Source organism: Panicum hallii, chromosome 2 (assembly GCF_002211085.1).
Source record: "Panicum hallii strain FIL2 chromosome 2, PHallii_v3.1, whole genome shotgun sequence".
NCBI lineage: Eukaryota > Viridiplantae > Streptophyta > Magnoliopsida > Poales > Poaceae > Panicum > Panicum hallii.
Window position 1 is genome coordinate 36,869,311 of NC_038043.1, and position 27,992 is coordinate 36,897,302.

Genomic DNA, 27,992 nt, shown 5'->3' on the forward strand with positions numbered 1-27,992 from the left:
AGTGTGGATCAGATGTTACCCCATTTATATGCTGCAATAGCCTCTAGAGCAAGAACGAGAACAGTTTTTGATACCCTCGCAAATTCGAGATGGATTTTTAACATAAAAGGAGCTCTCACACTTGACGTCCTAGCCAAGTATCTCGAATTGTGGGACCTTCTCTCTGTTGTGGCATTGCAGCCACAGATGGAGGATGTGCATGTCTGGCAATTCTCTGCTACTGGCTAGTACACCACCAAGTCGGCATATGAGGCCTTATTCATTGGGGCCGCTAAGTTTGGCCCTTGGGAAATCTCTATATATCATTCATGCACCAAAAGAAAGAGAGCCAATCAACGTGGCCACATCGCGGCCAATTCCCGACCGTCCGATCGGCCGGGCGGACGGCCCGAATCTTACGATTCCCGGTCACTTGAAAAAAAACCCTCGACTTTTATAAAAATCAACCCGCAGTCTGTCATCCTCTCTTAGGTAATTTTGCAAAAAACCCTCAACTTTTCCTAAAATTAACCCGCAGTCCAACCTTCCAGGTTTAGGAAAATTTTCAAAGAAAACTTTAAGTTTTTGTTGAATCAACCCGCCGTCCTGGTCCTCTCTCAACAAAGTTTTTAGAAAAACCCTCTCATTTCAATTAAATTAAACGACAACCCGTTACATTCGTTATTTCTACACGAGCAACATTGTACGTACAATTTGAACACCAAAATGCGTTGAAATCAAAAGTAGTTCAATATAAAACTTAATCTAAGATTAAAAAACTATAACTTTATTATAGAGTAAATTTTAAAATTCAAAACGCTTTCGCAGTTCGTTTGCACAAATACTTACATACAACCCGTTGTATCTAAAATTTGAACACCAAAACATCTTCAAATCAAAAAATAATCAATACAAAAGTTGCTTAGAATTTCAAAATCTACATCTTTACTATATAGTAAAATTTCAAATTCAAAATGCTTCTAAAAAATTTCAAATACAAAATTGCTCAAAATTTTAAAACCTAAAGTTTTGCTACATAACAAAATTATAAATTCAAAATATTTTTGTAATTCGTTCAATATAACATTTTATTTTGCTAAAAATATAATATTATATTACCGTTTTCTATAGCTTCTCATGCGACCTCCACAATAACGCGGCATATTTTAATATAACCACTACTTTCTTAAAAAACATCACATCTATTAATTGCCTCATAATTTCGTAAATACATTAAGTATCCGACTAATTATGCTCCACCCTCCCTAATAAATTATTTTACCCCTTCTTTCATCACAATAAATGCAGCAACAAATATCATACCTCTATTTCGATCCCAACTTAAATAATGCATCACGATAATAGAATGCTCAAAATATATACCAAATGCAACAGCGAGACAGATTATGACACCTATGCGAAAATAACAAACGATGGATTTATCTTAACTACATTGCTTAAAATTTTTTGTACATTTACTTGTATACAACAACTAATATATGCATGAACTAAAGTCCGCATCAACTACAATACTATGACGCGGGATACGGGCCCCACATGGCAAAGCCGCGGGCCTTTCTAGTAAAATAATGAGTTGGGCACCTCGCAAGTGTAAATATTTCATGTGAACAACTCTGAACAGGTGTCGGACGACCGATCGCCTAGCCACAAGAGGACTCCCTCATCCTGTAGTCTGCCCCCAATGCGATCATGCAGAGGAGTTAAAAGGAATCGGTGCTTGTAGCCTAAGAGGGGGAGGAGGTGAATTAGGCAATTCTAAAATGTTAACCTAAGGCTCAAACTAGTTAGTATAAAATATAAGCTAAAACATATAATCTAGATGTGCAACTAGGGTTCAACTAGTGTGAAAACCTCATCCCACAGAGTTTTACAACTTATAGCCAATTCTAGCAAGATACTACACTAAGAATGGAAAGGCACACAAGATTGCAATAAGAAATGCGGAAGCTTAAAAGGATGGGGATGAGGGAAAGCAAACTCTTGACACGAATATTTATCCCGTTGTATCGGTAGCCACAAGGCCACCTCTAGTCCACGTTGTTGAAGCACTCACTAAGAGTACTGCTTCTCGGTTACCGAGTCTCTTCCGGAACTCTTCTTGACTCGCCACCAAGGCTCTCACCAAGCCTCCGATCACCTTGATGCCGTCTCCAATATGGAGCTTCTCCACGAAGGAAGGGGGTCTCCACGTCCCCCGCACAAAGCCGTCGTCGCCGTTCCACACCAAGCCGGAGGGTCGATGACTTGCCGGCGAGCCACAAATACTCCAAGGAGCCAGCACACCTGAAATACAAGCGTGAGGTTCACTGAAGAACCAGCACAAGGTCACAACACCTTACTCTCACACTCTCTAGAGCTAGCCTAGCGCTACACCTCACAAAGCTTATGCTAAACCTAAGAATTTGATCAATGAGCTCTTTAGTTAGCTTGGAGAACTTCTTCAGAGTATGGGTGCTTCACACGAACTCCAACGAACTTAAATGACCCGAGGTGAGGTCTTATATAGGCTAGAGATCCGCTCCTAGCCGTTACATGATTTTTCCCTAAAAATTATAAAGCGTCGGTTAAACCGGTCGCCACCATCGGTTAAACCGGTCACACTCAGCCTACCTACTAGCCGTTGAGCTCCAACTGCCATCCTCTGCTGACGCATTGCACCGAGCAATGCAACGATGATCGTCAGTTTAACCGGTGCTGAAGATTTTGCTTGGAAACCATTCTGGAACCAGAACATACGTACTGAGTAACCACAGCATGCTTGCACCAACGCCTTCTTTTGCACCGTCGGTTCAACCGGTGCCTCTATCATTTCTTTACTTGATTGCCATGTCATCTCCTCATTGCACCGACACCTCCATTCTTATAGCGTCAGTTCAACCGGTGCTACTGTGATTTCTTCACTTGATCGCCATATCAAGTCACAAAAGCACCGATCCGTTATAAGTTCATGCCGTCGGTTTAACCGACACATGTAATCATACTGAACCTTGTCCAAATCAAATCGGCTGTCATTTGGACCAAATCTCTGCATTTTCACTGTAATTTGAACATCTTGACAGCGATTTGGACCATACTGTATATGGATTGGACTCTATCCATAGGACTTACAAATCCTATAAACTTGAGCTCACAAACTCGTTAGTCCCATTAATTATATTATCACACAATCACCAAAATTATAATCTTAGCCTAATAGAGTCACGTTCCTTACATGAACGAAACAATTGATCACCTATTGGTCTCGTGTGTGTTCACCCGGTAGGTCTGGTTCAGAGTACTGCAGAAGTTTGGCTTACAGATGCTAGCCCCACAGACCGATGTTCTCTTTTCTGATTGGTGGGCTGAAGCAAGCATAAGAGTGGATTGTCAGGTTTGAAAAGGTTTAAATTCCACTATCATCTTAGGAGTTTGGTCCATATGGAAGCATCGCAACCGATGCGTCTTCTATGGGGTTCCTCCAGTATCATAGAGATGAAGCTTAAAAATGTAAACTGTGACGAGCAGACTGAGAGTAAGATGCTACTCTAATTATCCACGGTAGTCGTTTTACCGTGACATCGAGCAGAGAGCCAGACTGTGCTACCCTACAGCCAAAAGCAAACATAATGCGACGGGAAACGGAGTCGGAAAATGTCTCTCACAAGATGCGTTTGTTAATACTAGCAACTATAGGTGCCACCTCTTCTTCTCTAGTCTAGTCTAAAAAACGCTTCATCCATGTCCAAAGTTTCAAATGACCTCGAATGCATCTTCCCTGTTTATGGTTGTCTGTTTATCCCTAAAAAGTTCTGCTATTTGAGATATAGATGTGTAGAACCTGAATCAATGTGTTAATTTTTCACTATTAATTTTTTTAAAAAATGTTTTTTACTCTCTCTGTCAGATCCGGAGCCACGGGACTGTGTACATAACGTAGTTTAAATAGGCTTAAAAGATAAAGCCCGTCTTATCTCTTATTTACCTTATTTATCTCGTATGAATAGGAGATAAAGCTAGTCGGTACAGAAGGAATCTACTCGGGTTGTATTCGGTTACGATTCCTTATCTAGTATTGGGCTAGGATCCCGGATATATAAAGGGGGTAGGGACCTATTCAAATAATCATCAACACCCAAGGGAATACAAACACCATACAGGACGTAGGGTATTACACGTCTCGCACCTAAACTCTTGTATTCCTTGCGCCTTCGAGTTTCTGATCTCGGCGTCTCCTCACCTAAACTTACCATCTCGGATATACACCTCGGTGGGCAGCCGGTAAAACACCGACACTCTCCATTCCAAATTGTAGGTCATCTTGGTAGCTTTTGCTATGAATTTAGATATGAGCGTATATATCTAGGTACGTAAATAGTAAAAATTATATATCTAGATTTATTAAAATAACCTACAATTTGAAATGGAGAGAGTATATTATAACAGTTTGTCGATATCTCCAATCCAACAACGCAATAAGGTTGGTTTTAGACCGACCTTGCGCCCACGACCACTAAGAATGTAAGTAAAGATCACATACGTGCACACATGCTCTCACAACACAAATAAAACTAAATAATTAGCAAACATACACTCTTGGTTCACTTTGGCCCCTAAACAATATCATTTGGTCCAATTTACCTTCTAATACAATTTATATTTTTTATTTCTCCACATAAAATGCGAAATCTTAATTTAAGATTTTGCAGGGTTGTACTGAGCATCACAATGTATGTCAAAAAATATATTATAAATTTTCATCATTATTTTTTCATAATTTTATATCATAAGGGTTAATTTATTATAAAATATCATACTGTCAAAATAATGATGAAAAATTCTTGACATATTTTTTCCATAGTGCGTTATGATGTCCGCTATCATCTTGCAAAATTGTAACTCAAGACTTTGCTTGTGCATGAATAAATAAAAAATATAAATCTTATTAAGGAATAAATTGGACCAAATGACATAGTTTAGAGGGTAAATTAAATTAAGAAAAAATTTAGAGTTATCAGGACTTTGACGATAGCTGAGGGGAGTAATCTGGACATTTTCCCATATTCTTTAAATACTTATTTTTGGGGAGCCTCGAGGCCCATCCTTAATGGGCCATGCAAGCCTAAGTTGAAATCTGACCCGGCCCAACATACATGGTACATTCTAATATAAGGAACCCACACGGTTTCTTGATTTCTCTATCCGGAAGCATGATGACGTTTGGATTTAGACATGAGCATGTGCAAGACCATATTTTGCAAGCAAGGAACATAATAGAAAATGGAAAAAAGAAACGACTAAATAATTGGAGAGGAGGCACCCGTCAGTCTCAGTTCAGGTTGAGCCCTCACATGTGCCGCCATCCACTAGCTTTTATTTTAAGAAAAAGAGATCTGATTAATTAATTAATTCAGCCCAATTGCCAATTTGGCCTCACCAAACAGCAGAGGGATGAGAGAGACAGGGATGAGTGAGAAGCACAAGTACAAAAAGCCAAAAGGCTGATGAAATTTCCATGCCCCAATGATTGTGCAGTCACCAACAACTCAGGATTTCATTCTACTCCAATCAAACGAGATAAAGAAACTATTTTAAAAGATGTGTTGTTTATGTCTTTGAGATGATGATGGCTCTACTGACTAACCAGACATTTAAGTCGGATGTAATTTTCCATCAGCAGTGTCAGAAAAGGACATTGCTCTGCACTAACAAGCATCATTACGGCAATAATGTAATGCGAGGCTTCCAGCTTCAGCCACCAGAACTTCACAATTCACGAGAGAGAGAGAGAGAGAGAGGGAGGGAGGGAGAGAGAAAATCGCTGCCAGTGGAAAGTGGCAGTGGCAGCAGAGAAGCAAGAACTAGCAAGAAAGGGAAGAGACGAGAGAGAAAGCCGAGGGACTTTTTCCTTGGATTCGATCCTTCGCTTTTGGGGAAGGAGGAGAAGAAGGCCCTGTCGCTCCTCTTTCTGTTGTTGCGGAGAGCAGCAGGAAGGGCAGAGGAGGAGGAGATGTTCCCGCCTGGTCTGATCCACCACCGCCCAGACGGCCCCGCGCCCGGCGACGGGGCACCGCGCTCCGGCCCCGTCGGTGGCCCGGGCGGGCCGAGCCTGGTGTTGACGGCAGACCCCAAGCCGAGACTGCGCTGGACGGCCGACCTGCACGAGCGCTTCGTCGACGCCGTCGCCCAGCTCGGCGGGCCCGAGAGTGAGCCGTCCTCTTCCTCCTCCCTGTCTCTCCTTGGCATCGGCATTGGAAAGCAATGAGCGGCTACTTGTAGGTGCTTCCATGGGTGGGCTCCTTGCTCTTGGCGAGGTTCTTACTGCTTCGGGAATGAGGATTTGGGCGGGATTGGGGCTCTTCGCGCTGAAATTATCGAAAAGATTTGATCTTTCCTTGATCAAGTTAGAAACAATGCGTCTGTGCTTTCATCTTCGGCTGTCAGATTTAGCGTGTGCGAGACTGCGAGGTAGGATTGCACCTTTTTGAGAAAGGTAGGATTGTATTGGGGGCGTGCATGAAGGAGCTTTAACTGCTTTCATGCTTCGGAACTGGGATGGAGTGGGCATCGGATATGTGATTTCTGCTGCATTTGGGGATGTTTTTGGCACCGTTTATTGTCTGAATTCGAAAGGCATTGTGGCGACGTATGGTGGCCTGTCCTCATAAAGTTTTGATGGCAATGTCATGAGGCTGGCAATGTAGATTTGGAACTAAATGCTACCACTGGAAGTTTATCTGTGGCGATAAGCAGAACACTGGTACATTTTCTCCAAGTACTTTCTAGTAGGTGTAAGCTTGGCTCTTGCATATTTGCGCTGTCACGAGTTCCTTCTTATCAATATTTAGGCCACAAGGAGTTGTATTGTGATTGTTTTGCTATGACTTTAATAGATTTTATGCATTTTAGTTAGTGTCCTCAGGTTGTATTTTCGGTTCCAGAGTCTAGATTTGAGCATAGCATTGAAATTAGTGGTTTCCATTAATGCTTATCGATTGCAGCATATCTGCAGTTGACTGCACAGATTGATCTGAAAACAATTCCAAATGGTTCGAGTGAATCCGTGTATTTCCTGGGTATGTTTTGCTTGAAAGGTCTCTGTTCCAAAAGCATCGTATCATTATTATGTTGTTTCTTTGTACATATAAAACAAGTGAGGAATGACAAATTGCAGATTGTTTTTTTTTTTTGGTGTAGTTTGGACCTCATGGTGTGTGGAAAAAAATGTTGCCTTCAGGAAGTAGTGGCTGTCCTTTTATGTGGAAAAAAATGCTTCTTACTGTTTATTGTAACACTGGTCCATGTTTGATTTAGGGAAGAAGTGTGCAAGTGAGGTCTATGATTTTAGTTTCTTGTTTGCGACTATGTATTTTCCAAAACATGTGCAAACTAGATTCTTTTCTTCTATGCTTTTCTTTTTCATTCAGTGTCAACTCTGGCACCAAATTAGCCAGTAAATTGAGCTATAGATACCAAAGATTCAAAATTAAGTTTTGTCTTGTTGATAATAAAATGAAATGTGCAGGAATGATTTTGGAGCTCCATTTCTATGATTTTTTTCCCCGTAGTAGTCACTAGTATCGCCTATGCCACCTTCGTTGTTATCCATTTGCATGTCAAATTATCATTCCCAGTTTTAGTCCAACAATCCAAACATCTCAGCACCTTACTAGATTGCCATATTGCTACTAGCCCATTGTTGTTACTGAACTTATAGAACACACTAATATTTGTTCGAGTTTCCTTTTTTATTAGTATATTTATTAAGTGAGCTACTGATTTAGTAATCTTGCAGAAGCAACGCCAAAAACTATATTGAGAACAATGGGTGTCAAGGGGCTTACGCTGTTCCACCTAAAGAGTCATCTTCAGGTACTTCGGCATGCTTACTTGTTTCTGATGAAGTCTGAAATGAAACATGTTTTAAAAGTTTGCTCATTTATTCTTGTGATCAGAAATACAGATTAGGCAAACAATCTGGTAAAGAGGGGTCAGAGCAATCTAAAGATGGTAAGTTGTGTAAAGTAAACTATTTCTATTCCTCTCAATTTGTACATTCCAGGTCATCCTTCGATGTCTTTAAATCTTTTACATTACTGAGTTAATTCTGAAGTCAACACAGCTTGTATTTACTGTTAAAATATTTTAACACCCAGCACACATGTTTGGCTGATGGTCTTGCTGTGTTAGCGTCCTCATTATTACGATGAACTGATATACCATTTATTTGCATATACACTTTATAGATTCTATATGGGATGTACTTTATTTATTAATCCCTCTGGGACGTTTTATAAGGCGCATGGAGCACTCCACAGACCAAGAAGACTTCTTCCACATCTGCCTGACTATTAACTCCAGTGCCGATTCCGTCGCTCGCATGCCATGTCTCATTAGTTTTGCATGCATGCATGCAGCAAAACGCACTGGAGAAGAAAGAAGAAGCCAGACGGGTGGATGAAGTTAACAAACCATGAACCGATGCTTTAATAACCATCTCATGTGCATGCAAATTAGTACCTATGTGCGCCTGATATATCAGCCAAAACCAAAAACCGTGATACGCCTTATAAAACGGTCCGGAGGGAGTTTATGTTTTGTGAATTGTCAATCACTTGTAGTAGAGCTATAATATGCCAGGGGCAAATTGTTACTGCTGACATTGCAGCATTATGGGATTATGGGAGGTGAAAAGGAATCTCTTGTCTATGGGAAGGATTGTTTGATAGTGGTTGAACATTTTCTAGTAAGTTACACATATAATATCGAGAAAAAATGAACAGGGACTATAGCAGAAAGTTTTGGATTGCTATTATAATATTATCCATTTAATTATTTCAAGATCTGCCATGTGGCCGTGTTTCTTCTAATTTGATTGAGGCTTGGTCACAAGAAAATAAAAGAGAGCTCAATTGTTATCTTTTGTATATAATTCAGTGTGCATTTATGCTTCTGAATAATCACCACATTACAGACATGCATAGAGGCTTTCAATTGCTTCCATGCAATGGAAGAGTGGAACGAAAATCTATAGGCCATATCATTCTTGGTTGGAACTAATACATATGGTGTTTATATTATCACCCACTGCAGTTTATTCCCATAGGTTTTTTATGTGCTTGTGGTCCTGCATATTTCACCTGCAGTTATATTATCTTAGGATGGTTAGTAACTAATAAAATGGGGAATATCTAATGAAAAACACATGCATACTTATGTGAAATGGAATATAACTGCTTACCATATGTTTTCGTGTTGTCTGTTTTTCTAAGTTGAAAAGTAGAGTAAGACTAGAAAGAGTCGGGCTGGTTCTTTTGCTAACTTCTGACCTCTGTTTCGACTTCTCCTCAAAATGCAGCATCCTATCTTCTAGATGCTCAGACTGGAATGAGTGTATCCCCTAGAGTTCCTGCCCAGGATGTGAAAGAGTACGCTTCATCAGCTACTCCTATCTTCTAGATATCAAACTGTTTACTCTTTGCTTTTCTTTTTGGCATACTATGAATACTTTTAGTATATTTACTTTAGTTGTGCTATTTGAAAGAGTTAGCTGTCACAATTACTTGCTGCAGAAGTCAAGAAGTCAAAGAAGCGCTAAGAGCACAGATGGAAGTGCAACGGAGACTGCATGAGCAAGTGGAGGTAATTCTGACTGCTTGTTCTATGTTACTCTTGAGTTAACCCCTTGAACGTTGTAAGGCAACAAAATGCCACCTTCAATATTTTCTGCAACAGTTTTGTTTTTCAGTCTTTGATTTAATATTTTCTGCAATAGGTTTTCTTTTAACAGTCATTGATTTAAGACACAAAGCTTGGACTAGAAATTTTTTTGGTGTATTCTTTATGTCAATGATGTGGAATCCCGAGCACTGCTTTTTGTGTGTGTGTGTGTGTGTGTGTGTGTGTGTGTGTTGTTTCATTCAATGTAAAAGGTGAGCTGCATTCTGTTCTTAGCTTAGAGGACCATCCCCTAATAGCATGAGATATTGAAAGATTTTGCAATGTCCGAAAATAAAACTGCATGTTCTGATAAGTGATAACCAATGATGAGCTTAGAAGCTGATCTTTACTGAAGGAGCATGTCCTTCAGAATTTCTTCTTTTCACTGCAAATTAGATGCATGTGTTTGTCAACCATTCCTGCAACTGTGCTTGTTAAAATAAATTTGAAGACATTTCAAGAATGTTAACTTGAACAGCATGAACTAATTAGCTTGTCGTAATCGTCATATATTTAGAAATAGAGGGAGCATTTGACTGGTTTTCCTGTGGCCAGGTCCAGAAGCGTGTGCAGATCAGAATGGAAGCGCTTCAGAAGTACATCGATAGTATTCTAGAGAGTGCATGCAAGATGGTTACTGAGCAGTTTGCCTCAAGCGGCTTCAGCATCTCCGACCCTGATCTCCCGGAGATATCCCCTGGTGGGGTTCTGTGTGGTCCCACAGACACATTGAGCTCCTCCGTCTTTAACCAGCTCTCTGTCAGCTCGATTGACTCGCACAGTCCAGGAGGCAAGCCTTCTCCCTCGGGCATTGAAGGGCCACCAATGCTCCTCCAGAAGTCGCCTGAGCTCAAACGGAGGTCCTCTTGAGCTGTTTAGACAAAATCTAAGGGTATTTCTGGCTTCCCTGTCTTTGGTAGTAATGTCGACAAGAACATCGTAGTGACATGGGAAATGATGGTCCAATCTTGTAGTAGCTGACTTGTTCTCTTGCTAGTGCCTGCCAGGTAAGCAGGGCCTGAACTTTTATTTGATCAATCAAAAGAAACCTATGTTCATATGAACTGCGTGACGTGCTAGAACTAGTGCCTTTCTTGTTATCATGACAGTCTGAGATTATGGTTCTAGCATCCTTAGCACACTTGAAAGGTCGCCTCATGTCCTTGTGGTAGTACATGTTTGCAAAACGTTTTATCTTGGGACATGTTACCACTTTTCGTCCAATATGGCTGAAAACCTTCCTATTGTCTCAACTGCTTCTGAAGTCAGAGTCCATGCAGGCTTCTTTCAGAAAGAAACTAACACTTCCTGCAATTTAACTTCCTTTTTCTTTGGAATAATGATGTTAAAAACTGTTGCAAAACGAAAAATGAATGTTGAGTTTGTAATACACTATTTGTTAGTTGCAACTCTCAAGTTTCGAATCCATACTTGAAACTTTTTAAAAGAAATTTAATGAGCGCTGAAAGTGGCTTTTTTAGATGAAGACGCGTTGAGAGTTGGAGCTATTTCTTTCAGTAGAAGTGTTATGGAATAGTTTCTATATTGATAACAAATGGTGGGTTCCCCAAAGCTTTAAAACAAGGAAATCTAATAATTAAAAGTGGTTAATCAAGTGAACTTGTCAACTCTCCCTCTCATAATTTTCCTAAGTTACTACTACAATTGGTCGCGATTGAATGTCACCACTGAAAACTGAACTCAGATGATAACCTCTCTCTCTTGGCTGACAGATGACAAAAATGGTGATGTCCCTTTTGCGTGCGGCGTCACTGCCCCAAGCAACGCTAACGTGTAGTATCCAGTTTGTTATGGCCCTGACAGCCAATTAATTAGCCCGCTCTCCACCACCACGCGCAGACACGCCCGGCATTGCTCGCCCGGCAGTGACCTGGCCAACGGGCAGCAAGGGAATATTCGCGGCATCGCGCCGGAGATGCCCGCGCCGGATGCCTCCAAGCCCCAAAATACAATAACCGTTGGGTTACTGTCGACAACGACCAGCTCGATCGTCTCCAACTAGCAGATGGAAGTGGTGAGCAGGAGCCTTACTCATCGTGGTCTCAAGATGAAACCGAGGTGCCTCGGCCTGCAAAAGATGTGATGGATGGTGGTTTCCAATTCCAACCAGGATGGTAATTCTAAGGAACTGCAACTGGGCGTACGACGTCAGCTGTAACTTGAAGTATTCTCAAAAGAGGCAGTTGCTGCTGTGGGGTGAAGGTGTGCATCATAATCTACCCGGCCAAGGCCAAGCTGCACATACAATGGGGCAAAGGAATGAAAAGGACCCATTTTCGCCTCGAAAGTTTTGCTGAGCATTCTTGTGTTTATCGGTGTTTTCTTCGATTGCAAAGGGAGCAAGGAGACAACATACATACGCCCAAAACAGAGTATACAACTGAGCTAGGTCTAAGAGCGAGTAATGGTGCAGGAGTTGAATTAATAACAACACAACATCCACATAGCATATGAAAAAACTTTTCTTTCACGAAATTTATCAGCAAAACTTAGGATTGGATCAGCCTTCAGCCACTGCACATGCCAATTTGTTCTTGGAAAGAAACAACACGTACACGGCGGACAAGGAGAGGAAAACAGCAGATGCTATGCTATGCTATGCTAGCCAATCAAGGTGCAGAAAGAGCCATCGTGCTTTGTAGCATGAGGCTTGGACTGATGCGCTGGAGCCAATTAGCATTTGCCAAGTGGACAGGGCACACGCAGCTAGCTTTTATGGTCCGACGTGGCATCCAGGGCGCTACTGCGGGGCCCACGCCATCGGCCAGAAACCGACCCGATAGCTGTACTTGTCGTTCGCCGCAGGCTGCAGCAGCGGCCATAATCGCAATCGTATGGTTAATCACGTCTAGCCGTCTAGGTTCATGATGGACAGCTCTAACACATGCCCAGGTTCAGGGGCGGCTCCTGATTTTGCTTTCTGGGCGTGAGTAGCTAGCTGCATGTAGTGTTCTAGTGTTTGTTTACATTATCATTGGATTGCATTGTAACGCTCTTGTTGTAGCATACGCAAGTGTTCACAGAATTGAGGGTTTTATATTGCTATTCTCATTGTCTTCTCTTGCATATGGAAGCCGAGTGCTGCTACTAAGTACTGGTAGCCCAGATGTAAGTTTATCTTCCCTATAATCATAAATAAATATAGATGGTTTAGGATATCGACATGGTTTATGAGAAGTAACTTTGACCACCAATTTTTACAAAATACACTTATTTTAAATAAGTGTGCATATCATAGATTCACTTTTCATAACCAATGTAGTGACATTAAATTTATGTTGCAAAATTAATTGTCTTCATAATTATGAAATGGCAAATTTGAATAGTTTTGAAACCCCTCAAAAGGCACCAACATACAGCATTTCCTCCTGTAATTTCCATGTATTTTGAGAGAGTCCCATGGCTAGCAATATTTTTGCTGTCTTTCATTTTCTTGAATCAAGATAAGATTGTGCTGCCTTAGCCGTCAGGTGGACAACATCTCTGTAACCAGAATTTCACAGGCCTATCTGAAGCGCAATGAATTTCTTTTTTTTGGTCTTTTTTAAGACTGGAGATTTTTATAAACTTTCATCAAAGTTTCGTGCAAGAACCACCTATTTCTTTCTACCAAAAGAAAAACACCACCACGTTCCAAATCGCCTAAGCTTGGCCAGAGCGATGCTGAATAATCTTTTTGACCGGAAGTAAACCTTTGAGTAGGTGTTAGCATGGTGGACTTTTTGTTTGGTCTCCCAGCAGTGCCATCGCAGTGATGCCGCCTTTCTTCTCTTCTTCCCTCTAATAAAAACCGATACGGATGGATGGATGGATTCGCGAACAAACTCATTTCCCCGTCTCCACCGGGAGGAGAGCCCCTTCTTCCTCCTCTCGCCTTCCCTCCTCCTCGGCTCCTCCCCCAAATCCGCCTCTCCCCTACCTCGATTTCCTCCCCGTCGGCTGGATCCCCGCCGGCGACGTACGGGCCCCGCACAGAGCGAGGAGGCCCCAGACCTGATTCCCTCGTCGAGAGAGTCGCCGTCCGCCCCTGCCTCTGCTGGCGGTGCTGGACTGGCGCGTTCCGGAGTGGGGAGAACTGGAGATCCGTCCGCCCGTGCTTGGATTGGTGTCTTCTTTGGCTGGTAAGCGACCCTGGCTTGCTCCGATTCCACGGATTCCGTCGGTTGTTCGGCCAGTCGGCCCATCAAATCCAATCGAAATTTTTATGCTTCTCACGCTAGTCCGGATTCCGTTGCTGTGTGGCTCGCTGTTAATCTACTCCATCCCAACATCCAAGCATGGCCGGATAGCTCCGGTCCCTACCTATCATCCTCATCCAGCACGCACAAGAGCGATTGGCCGATCTCTCACTTCACGCCGCGCCATAGGACCTGGCATCAGCCCCAAATTCTGAGGTTGCAGTTTCATTTCCATCGTTTTTTTTAAAAAAATTGGGCCTTCAACTAATGTAATCAATTCGCTCCCCGTCTTTAAGCACTGTTGCAAGGTGCTTCCTTTTTAAGTTTCCCCCCCTTAGCTTAGCTACCTGTGTAACTGTAAATGGAGAACAATAGCCGACGATGGTCGCTGCTAGTGTTTGATTAATCTACTGTGTCTCGGTACTTACTTTTTTTAGTGTGCGGTTAGTCTCCTCTGGGATACCTAGCTTCCCGCGAAAGTTGTCTGTCCTTTACTCCTAGTTCTGTTCATCACGTCTTCATTTGGTGTTAACTCACAAGGACCACATAATTCACTGCATCTGCTAATCTGCATCTATCTCAGAGATGGGTATAAACCAGTTGTTGTACTTTTGCTCTAAACGTTAGTTGGTTTATACCTGTGCTTATCACTGGAGAGACCTTTTTCTGTCATTACTGTGAGCAAAAGTATTCGTTTTCTTAAAATATTACTCCCTCCATTTCAAAATATAAGAAGTGCTTTTACTTGGCCTGGCCTACAAGCTAGACTTTGGCCAAAAACTCTTGTAATATTAATGTTTGTAGTAACAAAATTGTAACTGCAAGAAATCCCTTTCAAATGTGCATCCAATGATATCATTTTCATATGAAAAAATTTATATCATGTATGGCTATTCGTTGGTTGAAAGTTATGAGGTTTGAATCTTAAAATTACCTTATAAAATGAAACTGAGGAAGTATGTAATATTTGGCTCTTGATCTAACACTTTTTTATAATTTTTCCCTGCAGAGGGTATGAGCAATGTACTCACCAAAACCAGAAGCTAGTTTTGGCTCAACTCATACCAACTCAGTTGCAAACCAGCAGCAAATGGAGTTAGCTGGAAACAACATGGGTCCTAGTAACGGAGCAAATAACAATAACAACCTAGCTGCAAGGCAACGCCTACGGTGGACAAATGAACTGCATGAAAGATTTGTTGAGGCTGTTACTCAACTCGGTGGTCCTGACAGTATGTGTTCATGCAACTCTTATGCCTCCATTTCTTCTTTTAGTTTGATTTTACACATAAGCATGATGTTGTTCTCCTATAATCATGTAAAGAACCTGATAACTTCTTATTAAGAATCTTACTGGTTTCCTAGGTATCATGAACTTTTATTGCATCTAATGAACTTTCTTTTATACACTACAAAGCTACAAATGTTCTCATGGAAAAAGATGACAGTAACATGTAATTACAATAGCTTGTGATTAAAGACACCATTCAGAACTGTACTACAAAATAAGGCCCATTAACTCTTTTTGTTCTCAATCAAATTGGATGAGATGTAAAAGCTAACGATCAAATATGCTTAACATGGGGATTTATGAGAGCCTGTTTTAAAGTTAGTAACAAGAACGAAGATTTAATTCCTCCTATTACTTGGTGTTAAATTTCGTTCATCTGTTCTAGGGATGCAGTTTACCAAGTCCAGGTCCATCAATTCCAAATTTTCCTTTTGGATCCTAATCTAGCAAGAGTTATAATTGAAGGGCTTTTTTCCTTAAATTAATGAAATTAGTTGATCCATGAACCAAGCACAAGCAGCAGAATTTGTAACTTAGTTTAGCAGGAGTTTTGATGCCAAATAAAGGTAGCTGGACTTGAAAATTTCTGCTTCGCTAACACTGGAATTCCTCAAATGGAACAGGAGCTACTCCTAAAGGAGTTCTGAGAATTATGGGTGTACCAGGATTAACAATATACCATGTGAAAAGTCACTTGCAGGTACACTTGTTCAGTGACACTTGCCCTTTTATATTGTTCTCTTTTAATATATCATTAACTCTCTTAATTCCAACCTTCTTGTTTCAGAAATACAGGCTAGCAAAGTACATTCCTGACGCTTCATCTGATGGTAGGTGAACACATAGTCATGGCCACATATTTGGTACTCCAGTATTATTTTTGTTGATCCTAATTTCTATCTCACGTAGGCAACAAGGCTGATAACAAGGACCCAGGGGATTTGCTTGCGGGACTTGAGGGATCCTCGTATGAACACACAACTCATTTTAAGAAAGTCTATTTATTTTTTCCCTGATGAGCCAACTTTTGGTGTATTTTCACTGGAATAGCGGCTTGACATAGGATAAAAGTATGCAAATTTATAACACATTTTAATTTACTAAGAAAAAAGCATGTAGCATTTTGGATTCAATTTGACTTTAATATCCTCACTATGTGCATGCTGTTTGGAATAATAACACTGATAACTGTAATTATTTTTTAACATCAAGCAATAACAGGCCATGACTAGATCAAAACTGAAACCATCGCTATTTTGTACTGATTTCTGGAAAATGAAAGTGCAGCCAGATGTTACTTTCTTCTCATCAGTTTTTGGCGTAAAATATCTTAAGGTACATAAATGTTAGAAAAAAAGAGGTCCAAATAATTTCAAAATAACCAATACTGCATTATTTATTTCTTATAGTGAAAACAGATTTCTTTTTTGGTCCCTTTTAATCTGTTTCCCTCAAGGGCATCTAATCATTAAAACTTTTGATTGACAGTGGATTGCCAATATCTGAAGCCCTCAAGCTGCAGATGGAGGTCCAAAAGCGGCTGCATGAACAGTTAGAAGTAAGTATTTCCTAGATGTTGATCCTTTTGTTGTCTTATCAGAATGTATTTTGGGCCTAGTGGCCCTACTATATTAAGTAGGGATCTGGTAATATACAAGGATAAATAAATATATTTCTTCTGTATTCCATAAGGAATTTTTGTTTATTGTAAATATTTGTGATAAAACATTCTCTATGTAGGCCCATAGCTGAGTAGTCTTGTTATTTGAATGCTTGTACAAGAACAGTTTTAACTATCCTCTCTCTCATTATCTAAGACTGCGCTATAATAAATTGGACATCTAATGTTGTTAATTTCTCATGTTATTTATAAATGGCCTCTGTTGCTGTACATGTTATATCATCTTATCTACAAAAAGGTGTGGGTTAAGTGATATACATCATCTTATTTGGCTAGAAACAAAATGAGGTTGTTATTAATATTTTGACTTAAATGCCTTTATTCTGTGGTTGCCACTCGGCATTACATTTATTATTTGTGTTTTAATTTATATTTTCTTCATTGTTACCAAATTTGCAAAGTAAATGGGATGATTATATTTATTGGATGTATATTTGCATGCTTATAAAGTGGTAGATGCACTGGTGAATGGATAACGCTATTCAACAGATCAAGTACTGAGATGGTCTGGTTTCACATTTTCTTTAGGTACAAAGGCAGCTGCAGTTGCGAATTGAGGCTCAGGGAAAGTACCTCCAGAAGATCATTGAAGAGCAGCAGCGCTTAACTGGCGTGAAATCTGAAACTCCTGCTGCAGGTGCTTCTGTCACAGTATCAAGTGATCAATTCCCTGACTCTGAGCGGACTGAGCCCTCGACTCCTGCACCGACATCCGAGTCTCCTACTCAACTTGGTGCTTCCAATAGGGACACTGGAGAACGAACTGAAGCAACCAAGAGCACTTGTCGTGGTGATTCACTCCCACGTCACGAGCCACTGACCCCTGATTCCAACTGCCAGAATGGCTCGCCTCCCGCTAGTCCAAACCATGAGAGAGCAGCAAAGAGGCAACGAGGCAGTGGTAATGAATTCTTAGATGCTGAGACTGATTTTTCCCTTCCGCGCAACATCTTCGAGTCGAGCTCGGGCTCAGAGTTCCAGCAGTATTCAATGTCCTACTCAGGCCATTAGCTTCTGATGCTCCCATCATTGCTAGCTTGTTGAGCATGATGCGCATGATCTGATCCATGTCTGTAGGTCTGGGTAGAATGATGTTATCTCAAGGATTGTATTGTTGGTAGACAAATTTGCAGGGGGTTCAGTGATTGTTTACATGATATACATGACATCTATAAGTGCCTAGGTTTGTAACATGTATGTCCCGTCTGTAGTTCAGTGGAGATGTGTTGGTGGAAGGCTAAGGTTCCGTTGCTGTGTTACCTATACCATGTTGTCAGCTTTTATTCTCTTGGTAATCTGTGTCGACAAAGGCTTAACATGGAGTCAGTTTGATTCACTACTCTAATCTGTAACGTCTGAGCTTGATCAGAAACTGAAGTTACGATTGCGGGAAGGCACAGGACAGTGTTGTGCTGATCAAACTGGATGCTTCGGTTTTGTATTCGTGCTTGACCATGTACTACAGTCTGTATACTATGATTATTTGCTGCATTTGGGTAGCATGTATGCCGTGCAACAAGGAGGCACCGGCCCGTCCTGATCAGGAGCTGCCACCGTGATCTTTGACCCGAGCTCGTTGCCGACATTCCTAGGCCCAAAGCTCACCTTCCCCAAGCACGAGTTCGACTACTAGGCTGTGCCCATTGGTGCTGGCGGCAGCCCCTTCGCTGCCTGCCAGTCACCTCATGCTCGACAACACCGCCGCTGCCGTCACTGTCTCTGTTCCACGTCTGTCAATATCTCTTCGACCCCGGTGGTGTCCGGCGAGCTCACTGCCAATACCACCAGCAGGCTGTTGATCCAAGAGTTCCTGGTGCCAATGGCATCAGAGGGAGAGGTGCCCTGGCCGCTCTTGTGCTGCCCCGCCCTTTAGGCTGGGGTCCTTTCGTCAGACCCGCAAAGCCAACTGCTTCAAGAATATGTAGATTATCTCAACTACCTTTCAGATGGACAGCATTGAAGCTACCTTGGATGCATCCATGTAGGGCTCGAGAACCCGAGCTTCCTAGCTGAGAGTGAGCTACACTAGCTAGTAGCCCGTGAGAGTGCCTACCTAGTACGTATGCCGTGGATTGAATATACACTTGACATTGTAGCAATGCTTGAAAACATCTTCAAGCACCTTTTGGATCGAAAACATCTTCAAGCACTTTGTACATGCAGTGCATCTCCCCAGTCTCCCTAGTGTATGTGTGTGTGACTTCAATCCTCAAACCCTTATTGGTCATCATTTTGACCAAAAAATGCCAAGATAAGAACCACATTTGTCTCTTCTCTTCCAAATGCTCCAACGCTTTAGTACGACGATTTCTATGAATAATGGAAAATGCAATTGTCTTTCAAATAACAGGAAATTTTCATGTACGGTAAAACCATACATAGACAAAAAAATTCTTGTGCTTGGATCGTCATCAAATCTGATGCAATGCACATTGTAGCTCTCGTTTGCATGTCGTGTTAGGGAATGGCTTGTTCATGCAGAAAGTAATCTCCCACTGCCATGCCTTCTTTCCCGGCCTTGGCGGCAACTAAACAAGACACCAGGGGGAAAAGGCCGGAAAGTAAGGAAGCAGCAGTTTGGTGCCAAGCGGCAACGCGCGGAAAGATTTCGCGATTCTTCCTCCTCGTTTGCGCTTGCTTGCATTTGGAGTTCAGCATCCGTCAGAGAAGAATCTCGTGCAACGGATCAGCAGTGACTTGATGCCACCATGCCACCGGTGGCAGCAGTGGCGACGCTGATGCCACCGGCAAGTATCGAATCATGTTTAGCGATCGGGCTTGAGAATCAATTCCTCGCTTTGCTTCAGAATTACGCTATAACAAAAGGACGATGGCGCCTGATTCGTAATCTGTCCTTTAGTACAAAAGACAGCGCTCTAGGTAGTGGCCGTCCATTGTCGATCTTGTGCCTTTGCTCACATCTCTCTCTCTCTCTCTCTCTCTCTCTCTCTCTCTCTCTCTCTCTCTCTCTGTGTGTGTGTGCGCGCGCGCGCGCTCTGAGATGCCATTGCCGTCGCTCCATCTACATACATAAGCAGTTCATCAGGGAAGAGGATCCAGATCACAAGCTTGCAACAGATCATTGCTATTGCCCGTTCAGTTCCATCAGCATCAAAGCCGGCGGTTTTCACTCCAGGTTTGAGCTCATCTCTCGCACTACTACATAGAGGTTCGTCCATCAAAATTTAGACCTACAAAAGGCTTTATTATATATGCTTTATTATATATGCTCAATCTGTTCCAGAGTCGTGTGCCGGCCGGCGGCTTGCCGTGGCAGCCATGGAGGTGGGCATCGAGGCGGCGCGTTGGGTGGTCGGAAGGGCCCTGGGAACCGCCTCGGGCGGGGTGCTGGAGGCCTGGGCGGCGAGCTCCGAGCTCGGCCCCAACATCCGGGCTCTCAGGATGGAGCTGCTCTACGCGCAGGGGATGCTCAACAGCGCCCGCAGCCGCGGCTACGGCGACGGCCCGGAGATCCAGAACCCGGCCCTGGGGGAACTGCTCCGGGAGCTCCGGGACCAGGCGTTCCAGGCGGACGACGTGCTGGACGAGCTCGACTACTTCCGCATCCAGGACGAGCTCGACGGCACCTACCATGCGGCGGACGAGCATGGCGGGGGCTGCCTCCGCACCCACGCTCTGAATGCCCGCCACACCGCCAGAAACATCAGGAAGATGCTTGGCTTCTCCAACTGCTCCCGCGGCTCCGCTGACCACGATGAGCCAGATGAAGATGATACAAGCGGCAGAGGAGTCAAGTGTGGAGCTTGTCCATGCCTTGGGCCCAAAACAACTCCAGATGATGATGAGCAAGAAGAAGATGCAGGCGGCCGAGGAGCTCTCTGTGAAGCTGTCTGGCCCTGTGGAAGGGCCACCCCGGCGCTGCCAAGGCCACCGCCGACCAACCAGAGCGACCAGGCGGTTCACGCTGGCTGCATGGCTAGGATTGCCTCCGCTGCCTCTGACATCATCAACACTGTCGGTAAACGCCTTCCATGCTACCCTGACAACTCCAATGCTGCATCGCCTGGACGTCGATTCCTCTGCTGTGCCCGTCCCAACAAGGCACCACAGAGTGAGCACGTCGTGCAGGCACCAGAACTCAAGTTCGATAGGGTTGAGATGTCTCGAAAGATGAAGGTGATTGTAGAGCAGTTGAAGCCACTATGTGCCAAGGTATCAGCCATTCTTAACATAGAATTGCTGGACTCTAGCCGTAGCATTGTCCAATGCATTGGTACCAGCCTCGACACATGGTTCTCAAAGGGACAGTGGCCCGCACCCTCACATAGAAATGCTATGATGAGCCGACCCATAACAACTCCAGAATTTAGAGAACCTGAACTTTATGGGAGGGAGCACGAGAAAACTGACATCACTTTTGACATCACTAAGGGAAATTATTGTGAGGAGGACCTCACGGTACTTCCAATTGTTGGCCCAGGAGGCATAGGGAAGACAACATTAACACAGTATATATATAATGATGATGAAGTTCAGAGCCATTTTGAAGTTAAATTGTGGGTATGTGTATCTGTCAATTTCAATGTGCACAGGTTGACACAAGAGATTGCAGACAAACTCACAAATGACAAAAAGGATAGTCCAGATAAGCAGATAGAAGAACAATTAAAATCTAAAAGGTTTTTACTTGTCCTGGATGATATGTGGGATTGCAGTAATGAGGATGAGTGGAAAAGGTTTCTACTGCCTTTTAAGAAAGGACAAACAAAAGGTAGTGTAATTCTAGTCACAACTCGGTTTCCTGCATTAGCACAAATGGTTAAAACAACTAGTCACTGGAAAGACCTGAAAGGTTTAGACTCTAAATCATTTAAGGAGTTATTCAGAGCCTATGCCTTTGGTGACAAGCAATCAATGGACGATCATAATGAATTACAAGATACTGGAGATAAGATTGTCGAAAAACTAAAAGGCTCCCCCCTTGCTGCAAAAACTGTTGGAAGATTATTGAGAAACAACTTTGATCTGGGTCATTGGACTAGAGTTTTAGAAAGTAAAGAATGGGAATCACAGAATGAGGTTTATGATATCATGCCAGCATTGAAGCTTAGCTTCGACTATCTCCCTTTCCATCTGCAACAATGTTTTACCTATTGTGCATTGTTTCCAGAAGACTATAGATTCAGTAGAGAAGAGCTAATTCACTTTTGGATAGGACTAGATATCGTGCATTCACATGGTGAAAATAAGAGGATTGAAGATATAGGAGGAAGCTATTTGACAGAACTGGTTGGTCATGGTTTTCTTATAAAGGAAGAAGATAGATATGGATACACTCGTTATGTCATTCATGATCTACTACATGAATTAGGGCTAAAGGTTTCAGCATATGAATGCCTTAGCATAAACAGTTCAAATGTGAGATCCATACAAATACCCCAGTCAATACGGCACTTGTCTATCAACATAGATGACTCAAGTGTCAAGGACAAGAATACTTTTGATATTTGTAAGGAAGATTTTAGTGTATTAGGAAAGAGATTGAAAGTTGAGAACCTAAACTCTTTGATGTTATTTGGGGAGCACCAGGGTAGCTTTATTAAGACTTTCCATGGTTTGTTCCATAAAGCAAAAGCCCTTCGTGTTATTTTCATATCTGGAGGCAATTATAGGTTGGAGGATTTATTCCACAACTTTTTGAACCTTGTCCATCTTCGATACCTTCGGGTACACAATGATTGGTGCCGAGGACCTCAACCACCCAAGAACATTTCAAGGTTTTACCACATGAGGATCCTAGACCTACAAGGATGTGACACTTACAATTGCAGTGATTTATCAAGACATTGGAGCAACCTCTTAAAGTTGCGCCATTTTCTTGTTCGAGATAATGGAATGCATGCAAGCATTTTTGAGGTGGGACAATTAAAATTATTACAAGAGTTAAGAAGATTTGTGGTCAGAAAAGAAATCAAGGGTTTTGAATTGAGGCAGATAGGACATTTGCTAGAGCTTTGTGGATCACTGAGTATTGACAATCTTGAAAATGTTGAAGGAAGGGAAGAAGCAGATGAAGCAAAGCTAATGTACAAGAAACACTTGCACGAGTTACTATTGGACTGGGATGTTAATCGATCTAGCAAGGATCCTGCACGTGAAGACCAAGTTCTTGAAGGCCTCAAGCCACATAGCAATCTGGTGAAGCTAAGCATTAGAGGGCATGGAGGTCCTACTTGCCCTTCATGGCTAAGGCTAGGTCCGAACCTGTCGGTTATGAATTTGCAATCTCTTTGTTTGGATAGTGTATCTTGGAAGATATTTCCTCCTATAGGTCAGCTGCGGCTAGTCAATGAGGATGCTGAAGAAATTTCGAGTAATAATATCCTAGACCAACACTTCAAAAATTTGAAAAGGATAGAACTTAGAAATTTGGCAAGGCTGAAAAGATGGGTCATCGGTGAATTGTTGTCCCACTTGGAAGTACTCATCATTATGCATTGCCCAGAACTCGTGGAGCTGTCCTTTTCAAATTCTAGTTGCAGTCCGAGAGTACTGCAGGAACTGAGGATTGGGAACTGTCCGAAACTGTCGTCCTTGCCTCCCGTTCCTTGGGCCAGCGTTCAGTACTTAACAAGAGTTAGATTGATCTTTATGCATCTGGTGTACAAAAATCATGATCGTTCATTACGCTTGCACAAGAGTGGTGAGGATATGGCATCATCATTCTGGACAGCCTTGGACTTTGACAAATTAACCGGACTAAAGAAATTGAACATGAGTAACTGCCCTCCCCCGCCGCTCGATGGCCTCCGAAAGTTGTCGTCAACTATAAATTCCCTCCAGATATCAGATTGGAACGGGGTTACTAGTGGGAAGGAACTAACACAGGTGCTCTGTTGCCTACCGAAGCTCTCGAAGTTGAGTATTAATGAATTTGGGAAGATAACAGGGTTAGGTGTGGTGGGGCAGCTGAAGGAGGAAACAGACGAAGAAGCGTTGCTGCTCTTGCCTCCCCAACTACAGGTTCTGACTATTAATCGCTGCCCAGAGCTTAGCCTCCGTGCCGAAAATGGAGGAGGCCTCCAAGCTCTGTCCTCTCTCCGTTCCTTGGATATTGCTGATTGCCCCAAGTTCCTTGCCTGCTATTTGCCGTCGTCGTCCTCTTCTTCTGGTTTCCCCTTCCCAACCTCCCTACAATTCCTCAGTCTAGAAGCCCTGGAGAAACTGGCGCCCCTCTCAAACCTCGCCTCTCTCATTGATCTATCAATAAGTAGATGCGGGGGCTCCGAAGGCGCGGGCTTGCGGTGTCTCCTCGCCCACGGCTGCCTCCGCAAATTATGTGTCTACGGAACTCCCAATCTCTTCACCATTGAATGTTCGGAGGGCAACCCAGAGATGCTTGAACATGAACCCGCTCCCCTTTCCTCCAAACTGCAGTCGCTGGTGATGGATGACGTGGCAGGAGTCCTTGCGGCATCCGTCTGCAAGCTCCTCTCTTCCTCCCTCACCACGATAATCCTTCACCGGAATGAGGAGATCGAGCGCTTCACAAAGGAGCAGGACGAGGCCCTTCAGCTCCTCACCTCCCTACAGGAACTCGACTTGTCAGGTTGCATCAAGCTGCAGAGCCTCCCGGCGGGGCTACAGAGGCTGACAAACCTCAAGACGTTACGGATCCCCGGCTCTCCAGCCCTCCACTCGCTGCAAAAGGGCAGCCTCCCTGATTCCCTGCAACAATTAGAGATCGTGGGGGGGGACATCCGGTCGCTGCCCAAGGACAGCCTTCCCAATTCCCTGAGGAGATTCGGAGTCTACTCCTGCTCATCCCTCCGCTCGCTGCCCAAGGACGGCCTCCCTAATTCCCTGGAAGCATTAGAGATCTCCGGCTGTCCATCCCTCCGCTCGCTGCCCAAGGGCGGCCTCCCTAATTCCCTGGAAGAATTAAAGATCTCCGGCTGTCCATCCATCCGGGGGCTCCCCAAGGGCGGCCTCCCAAGTTCACTGCAGTTATTAGATGTCGGGTGGGCCAACAGGGAGGAGCTAAGAAGGCAGTGTCGCACGCTGATAGGAACCATTCCAATAGTCGAAGTCTGACTAATTAATCAAGGTAACATGCACTTTCTTGTTCTACTCATCCCATGATATCCACTAATTTCACCTGCTTCAATTTTCCTAACCCCTTAGCAGTCCTAGTCATTCTCGTTCTGTTTGTTTTCAATGCCGTCACTGCTTCAAGTAATCCACTAATTTTTCACCTACTCTGCAGGTCTCTTGTTCAAATGTACATTCTTCTAACCTCTTAGGATTCGCTTTCTATCGGTTGATAGTTCTATTCCGAGCTGTCAAGTATGAGCATCTTCTCACCATGTGCCCTTCCACGCTAGCTGTACATAAATTGGTTAGTACATATCCCTTTTATTAGTGGCAAACTTGTTGCTTCATAATGTGTCTCAACATGCTCCCCCTGCTTCATGGGTGCTACATTTATTGATGTGCTGTGTGAGCTAGCATTTTTTGCAGCGGTTATCAAACACTTGTTCCAATTCATATGCTATTACTTAGATTCAAGCTCATTTTTCTTTTATCCACATTTGATGATCCACAATAAAAATAAATATGAATTTACATCAGATTCATGATCTATTTGTTTCCAACGAAAATAGAGATAATTGTGTTTTGTGACACTTTAGCAGACATTACTAATAATATTCCTTTTCCCTTTTTCTACAGAGGGATCTTCTTGGAACTGTACATTCTTGTAGGCTTATAGGAACCTCTGTTTATCAGCCATTTATACCTCAACATGTATCTCCCACCATGTAGATAAAACTGGTTAGTACATTTGAACTCTACCATGCAATCTCCTGTGATATTTAGCACATCCTTCTCCTTGCTACTATTGATAGATAGAGACCTTTGCAGTACCCTGCTAGGTGATTGAAGAAGTTTTATAGATCCACTTCACTTGTGAACCTACAGAAATAAGCTGCATCCTCTGTACTTGCTGCTTCAGTATTTTCATTCCTAATTTACTTGTTCTGCAGATATATGAATTAAGCCAGTTTAAGTGAACGCTTCTCCGCTTGTATAATCTTCTTGAAACACTTGCCTGTTGCCTTGGGTACTCCTGCATGATATAATTTGCATCCTCACATTTTTTTACTCTGAAACTACTGTATAGTTCTGAACTGATATTCCCATTTATTTTCTCAACATAGGAACGATCTGCCCTTCATACATGATAACTAATATTCTGCCTTTCTTTCAATATGGCTGACTAATGGCGTATAATGTAGCATATACGGGTATGTATTCCTTAGTACTTGAAGCCATTCATATTTTGATTACACAGATATATGAGCTAACATGGCCGGCGGCGCGCGGAGCCCGGAGGCGCGCGGCCGCGCGGGGCCTGCGGCAGTGCGGCGCGCGGGGCCGGCGGCGGGGCGCGGGCCGCGGGGCCTGCGGCGGCGGCGCGGGGCCGGCGGCGCGCGGGGCCTGCGGCCTAACATTGAATATTTTCATCAACTATTTGTTCTCTAGGTAAGCGCCATTGGGTTCTCTTAACAGAACAGAATTTTGCTCCAATTGGATTGTACTAATGCAAAGTGATTGCCCTTTCCTAGCTCCTACCACCGCTTGCCATTACTTTCCTAACATTGTCACTGTCAAGGTCATAATATTCACTTGTTTTGACCTGTTGTGCAGGGTTCTTCAAACTGTACATCTTCTAGCCTCAAAATATTCTTGACATACTCACGCACTGTTATATGTCTCCAAGTTCGAGACTCAACTGTAGCAATCTCAACATATAACTTCCATCCTGTACATAAGGCTGGTTAGTATATGCAAAATCACCTATACTTTTTTGAAAACTGTACAGCGGGGGAAGCCCCCGCTGTGGTATGGTCTATATATATATAAAAGAAAAACTGTACAAAGAACCGCAGTCCAGAGGGTGCCGAAGCACAACAGGGGAAGAAAGAAAAGCAGAGCAAACTACCAAGGGAGCTCTGAGAGAGCTAGGAGAAAAGGAAACAACTAGAGCCGAACACTATCTACCCAGCTAAGAAAATCTTGTTTTTTCCCATCCTTGATTCTGTGAGCTTGAAGTCTTGCCTCATCTATAAATTTTGATGTCCAGTCTCTAATTGTTGGTCTTATTCCTTCAAAGATGAGGTTGTTCCTTTGTTTCCAAATGTGCCAAGCAGCTATTATGAACACTTCCATAAAGAACCAATGCTGAAAATCCTGTTGGGCTCTCTTTATCATTTGAAAGAAATGAAGATTTTCCCTCCATTCTATGCCTATTTTTTGCCAGCAGGATCTGCTGACGGTGCATGAGAAGAAGAGATGGAAAGCTTTCTCTTCCATGTTGTCATTGCATAGGACACAGTTATAGTTACTGCCTTCTATATTAAAGTTTCTCCTTTTGAGCAAGTTCCTAGTGTTTAGTCTGTCCATATGCAATAGCCATGAGAAAGTCCTGAGTTTGTTGCTGCATCTTGATTTCCAAATCCATAGAAATGGTGATGGGGGTCTGATGCTCTTGAAAGGGAGACCGTAGAACTGCTTTGATGAATATCTGTTGGAGCCCCAAACATATTGCGAACAATCTGGTTCATTTTCCTGAACTTGTAATCCTTGAATAATTGTTTGTAAATCCTGCCATTCTTGAAAGGCCTCAGCTGAGAGGGGAATATGGAACTGCTCTTGTATATCAGGATTTTGGAGGAATTTGGCCACTGAAATGTTCTTGTTTTTTGCAAAACTGTATAGTCTTGGAAAGGATTCTTTCAACAATCTGTTGTTCCATGTATCTTCCCGGAAAAGAACACTTTGACCATCACCCATAGTACAAGTAGCCACTTCAATTGACATATTGTTTCACTTCCATTTGTTGCTTCGGTTATTTGAGCATCCTGGAAAATTACTTTCTGCCTTTGTAATGCCTCAATAAATTGGTTATTCCTTTTCATGCACTAGTGAATTACTTGTTAATTCTGAACTCTGAGATTCTAATTTCTGTGCGCAGCAAATGACTAGCTTGTTGCTTGGATATGGTGCTTATATGCTACTTGGCTGCACTTCTTATTGTGGACCACGGTTCTTCCTTCGGTATATAGCGGACCTTAAGTCGGTATGTGTTCATCAGTTATTGTAG

At 42.8% G+C, this 27,992-nt stretch overlaps 3 protein-coding genes across 22 annotated transcripts in view; all 3 read left to right on the top strand.

Moving 5' to 3' along the window:
- Positions 1-5,695: 5,695 nt before the first annotated feature.
- Positions 5,696-10,799, top strand: LOC112883223 (protein PHR1-LIKE 2-like). Its single transcript, XM_025948494.1, has 6 exons — positions 5,696-6,182; positions 7,772-7,848; positions 7,932-7,986; positions 9,335-9,404; positions 9,549-9,618; positions 10,252-10,799. Exons 1-6 carry the CDS (start codon positions 5,711-5,713, stop codon positions 10,564-10,566), a joined length of 1,059 nt encoding a protein of 352 aa, XP_025804279.1. The 5' UTR covers positions 5,696-5,710; the 3' UTR covers positions 10,567-10,799.
- Positions 10,800-13,506: 2,707 nt separating this feature from the next.
- Positions 13,507-18,212, top strand: LOC112882147 (myb family transcription factor PHL7-like). Its single transcript, XM_025947133.1, has 7 exons — positions 13,507-13,838; positions 14,905-15,127; positions 15,810-15,886; positions 15,974-16,016; positions 16,096-16,153; positions 16,675-16,744; positions 17,396-18,212. Exons 2-7 carry the CDS (start codon positions 14,917-14,919, stop codon positions 17,876-17,878), a joined length of 942 nt encoding a protein of 313 aa, XP_025802918.1. The 5' UTR covers positions 13,507-13,838; positions 14,905-14,916; the 3' UTR covers positions 17,879-18,212.
- A 1,563-nt stretch (positions 18,213-19,775) lies between these two features.
- The window catches only part of LOC112879583 (putative disease resistance protein At3g14460), a 29,600-nt gene continuing 21,383 nt past the window's right edge, over positions 19,776-27,992 (top strand). For 9 of the 20 annotated variants that reach the window (XM_025943885.1, XM_025943886.1, XM_025943875.1 and 6 more), the window contains exons 1-8: positions 19,781-20,003; positions 20,112-24,935; positions 25,095-25,226; positions 25,559-25,660; positions 25,873-25,949; positions 26,047-26,133; positions 26,372-26,666; positions 26,771-27,968. In XM_025943885.1, coding sequence (XP_025799670.1) covers positions 20,147-24,922 — 4,776 coding nt within the window. In that variant the 5' untranslated portion in view covers positions 19,781-20,003; positions 20,112-20,146 and the 3' untranslated portion in view covers positions 24,923-24,935; positions 25,095-25,226; positions 25,559-25,660; ... (2 more) ...; positions 26,372-26,666; positions 26,771-27,968. Of the gene's footprint in view, positions 20,004-20,111; positions 24,936-25,094; positions 25,227-25,558; positions 25,661-25,872; positions 25,950-26,046; positions 26,134-26,180; positions 26,667-26,770; positions 27,969-27,992 lie in introns of all 20 variants that reach the window. The other 11 variants (XM_025943869.1, XM_025943873.1, XM_025943876.1 and 8 more) reach the window with 11 other exon arrangements.

Excerpts from the sequence above, each read along its gene's own strand:
- LOC112883223 (XM_025948494.1), top strand. The coding sequence starts at position 5,711 with ATGCGAGGCTTCCAGCTTCAGCCACCAGAACTTCACAATTCACGAGAG. Across the intron at positions 7,987-9,334 it reads GTCAGAGCAATCTAAAGATG|CATCCTATCTTCTAGATGCT; the intron begins GTAAGTTGTGTA and ends CTCAAAATGCAG. Across the intron at positions 9,405-9,548 it reads CCTGCCCAGGATGTGAAAGA|AAGTCAAGAAGTCAAAGAAG; the intron begins GTACGCTTCATC and ends TACTTGCTGCAG.
- LOC112882147 (XM_025947133.1), top strand. The coding sequence starts at position 14,917 with ATGTACTCACCAAAACCAGAAGCTAGTTTTGGCTCAACTCATACCAAC. Across the intron at positions 15,128-15,809 it reads TCAACTCGGTGGTCCTGACA|GAGCTACTCCTAAAGGAGTT; the intron begins GTATGTGTTCAT and ends CAAATGGAACAG. Across the intron at positions 15,887-15,973 it reads ATGTGAAAAGTCACTTGCAG|AAATACAGGCTAGCAAAGTA; the intron begins GTACACTTGTTC and ends TTCTTGTTTCAG.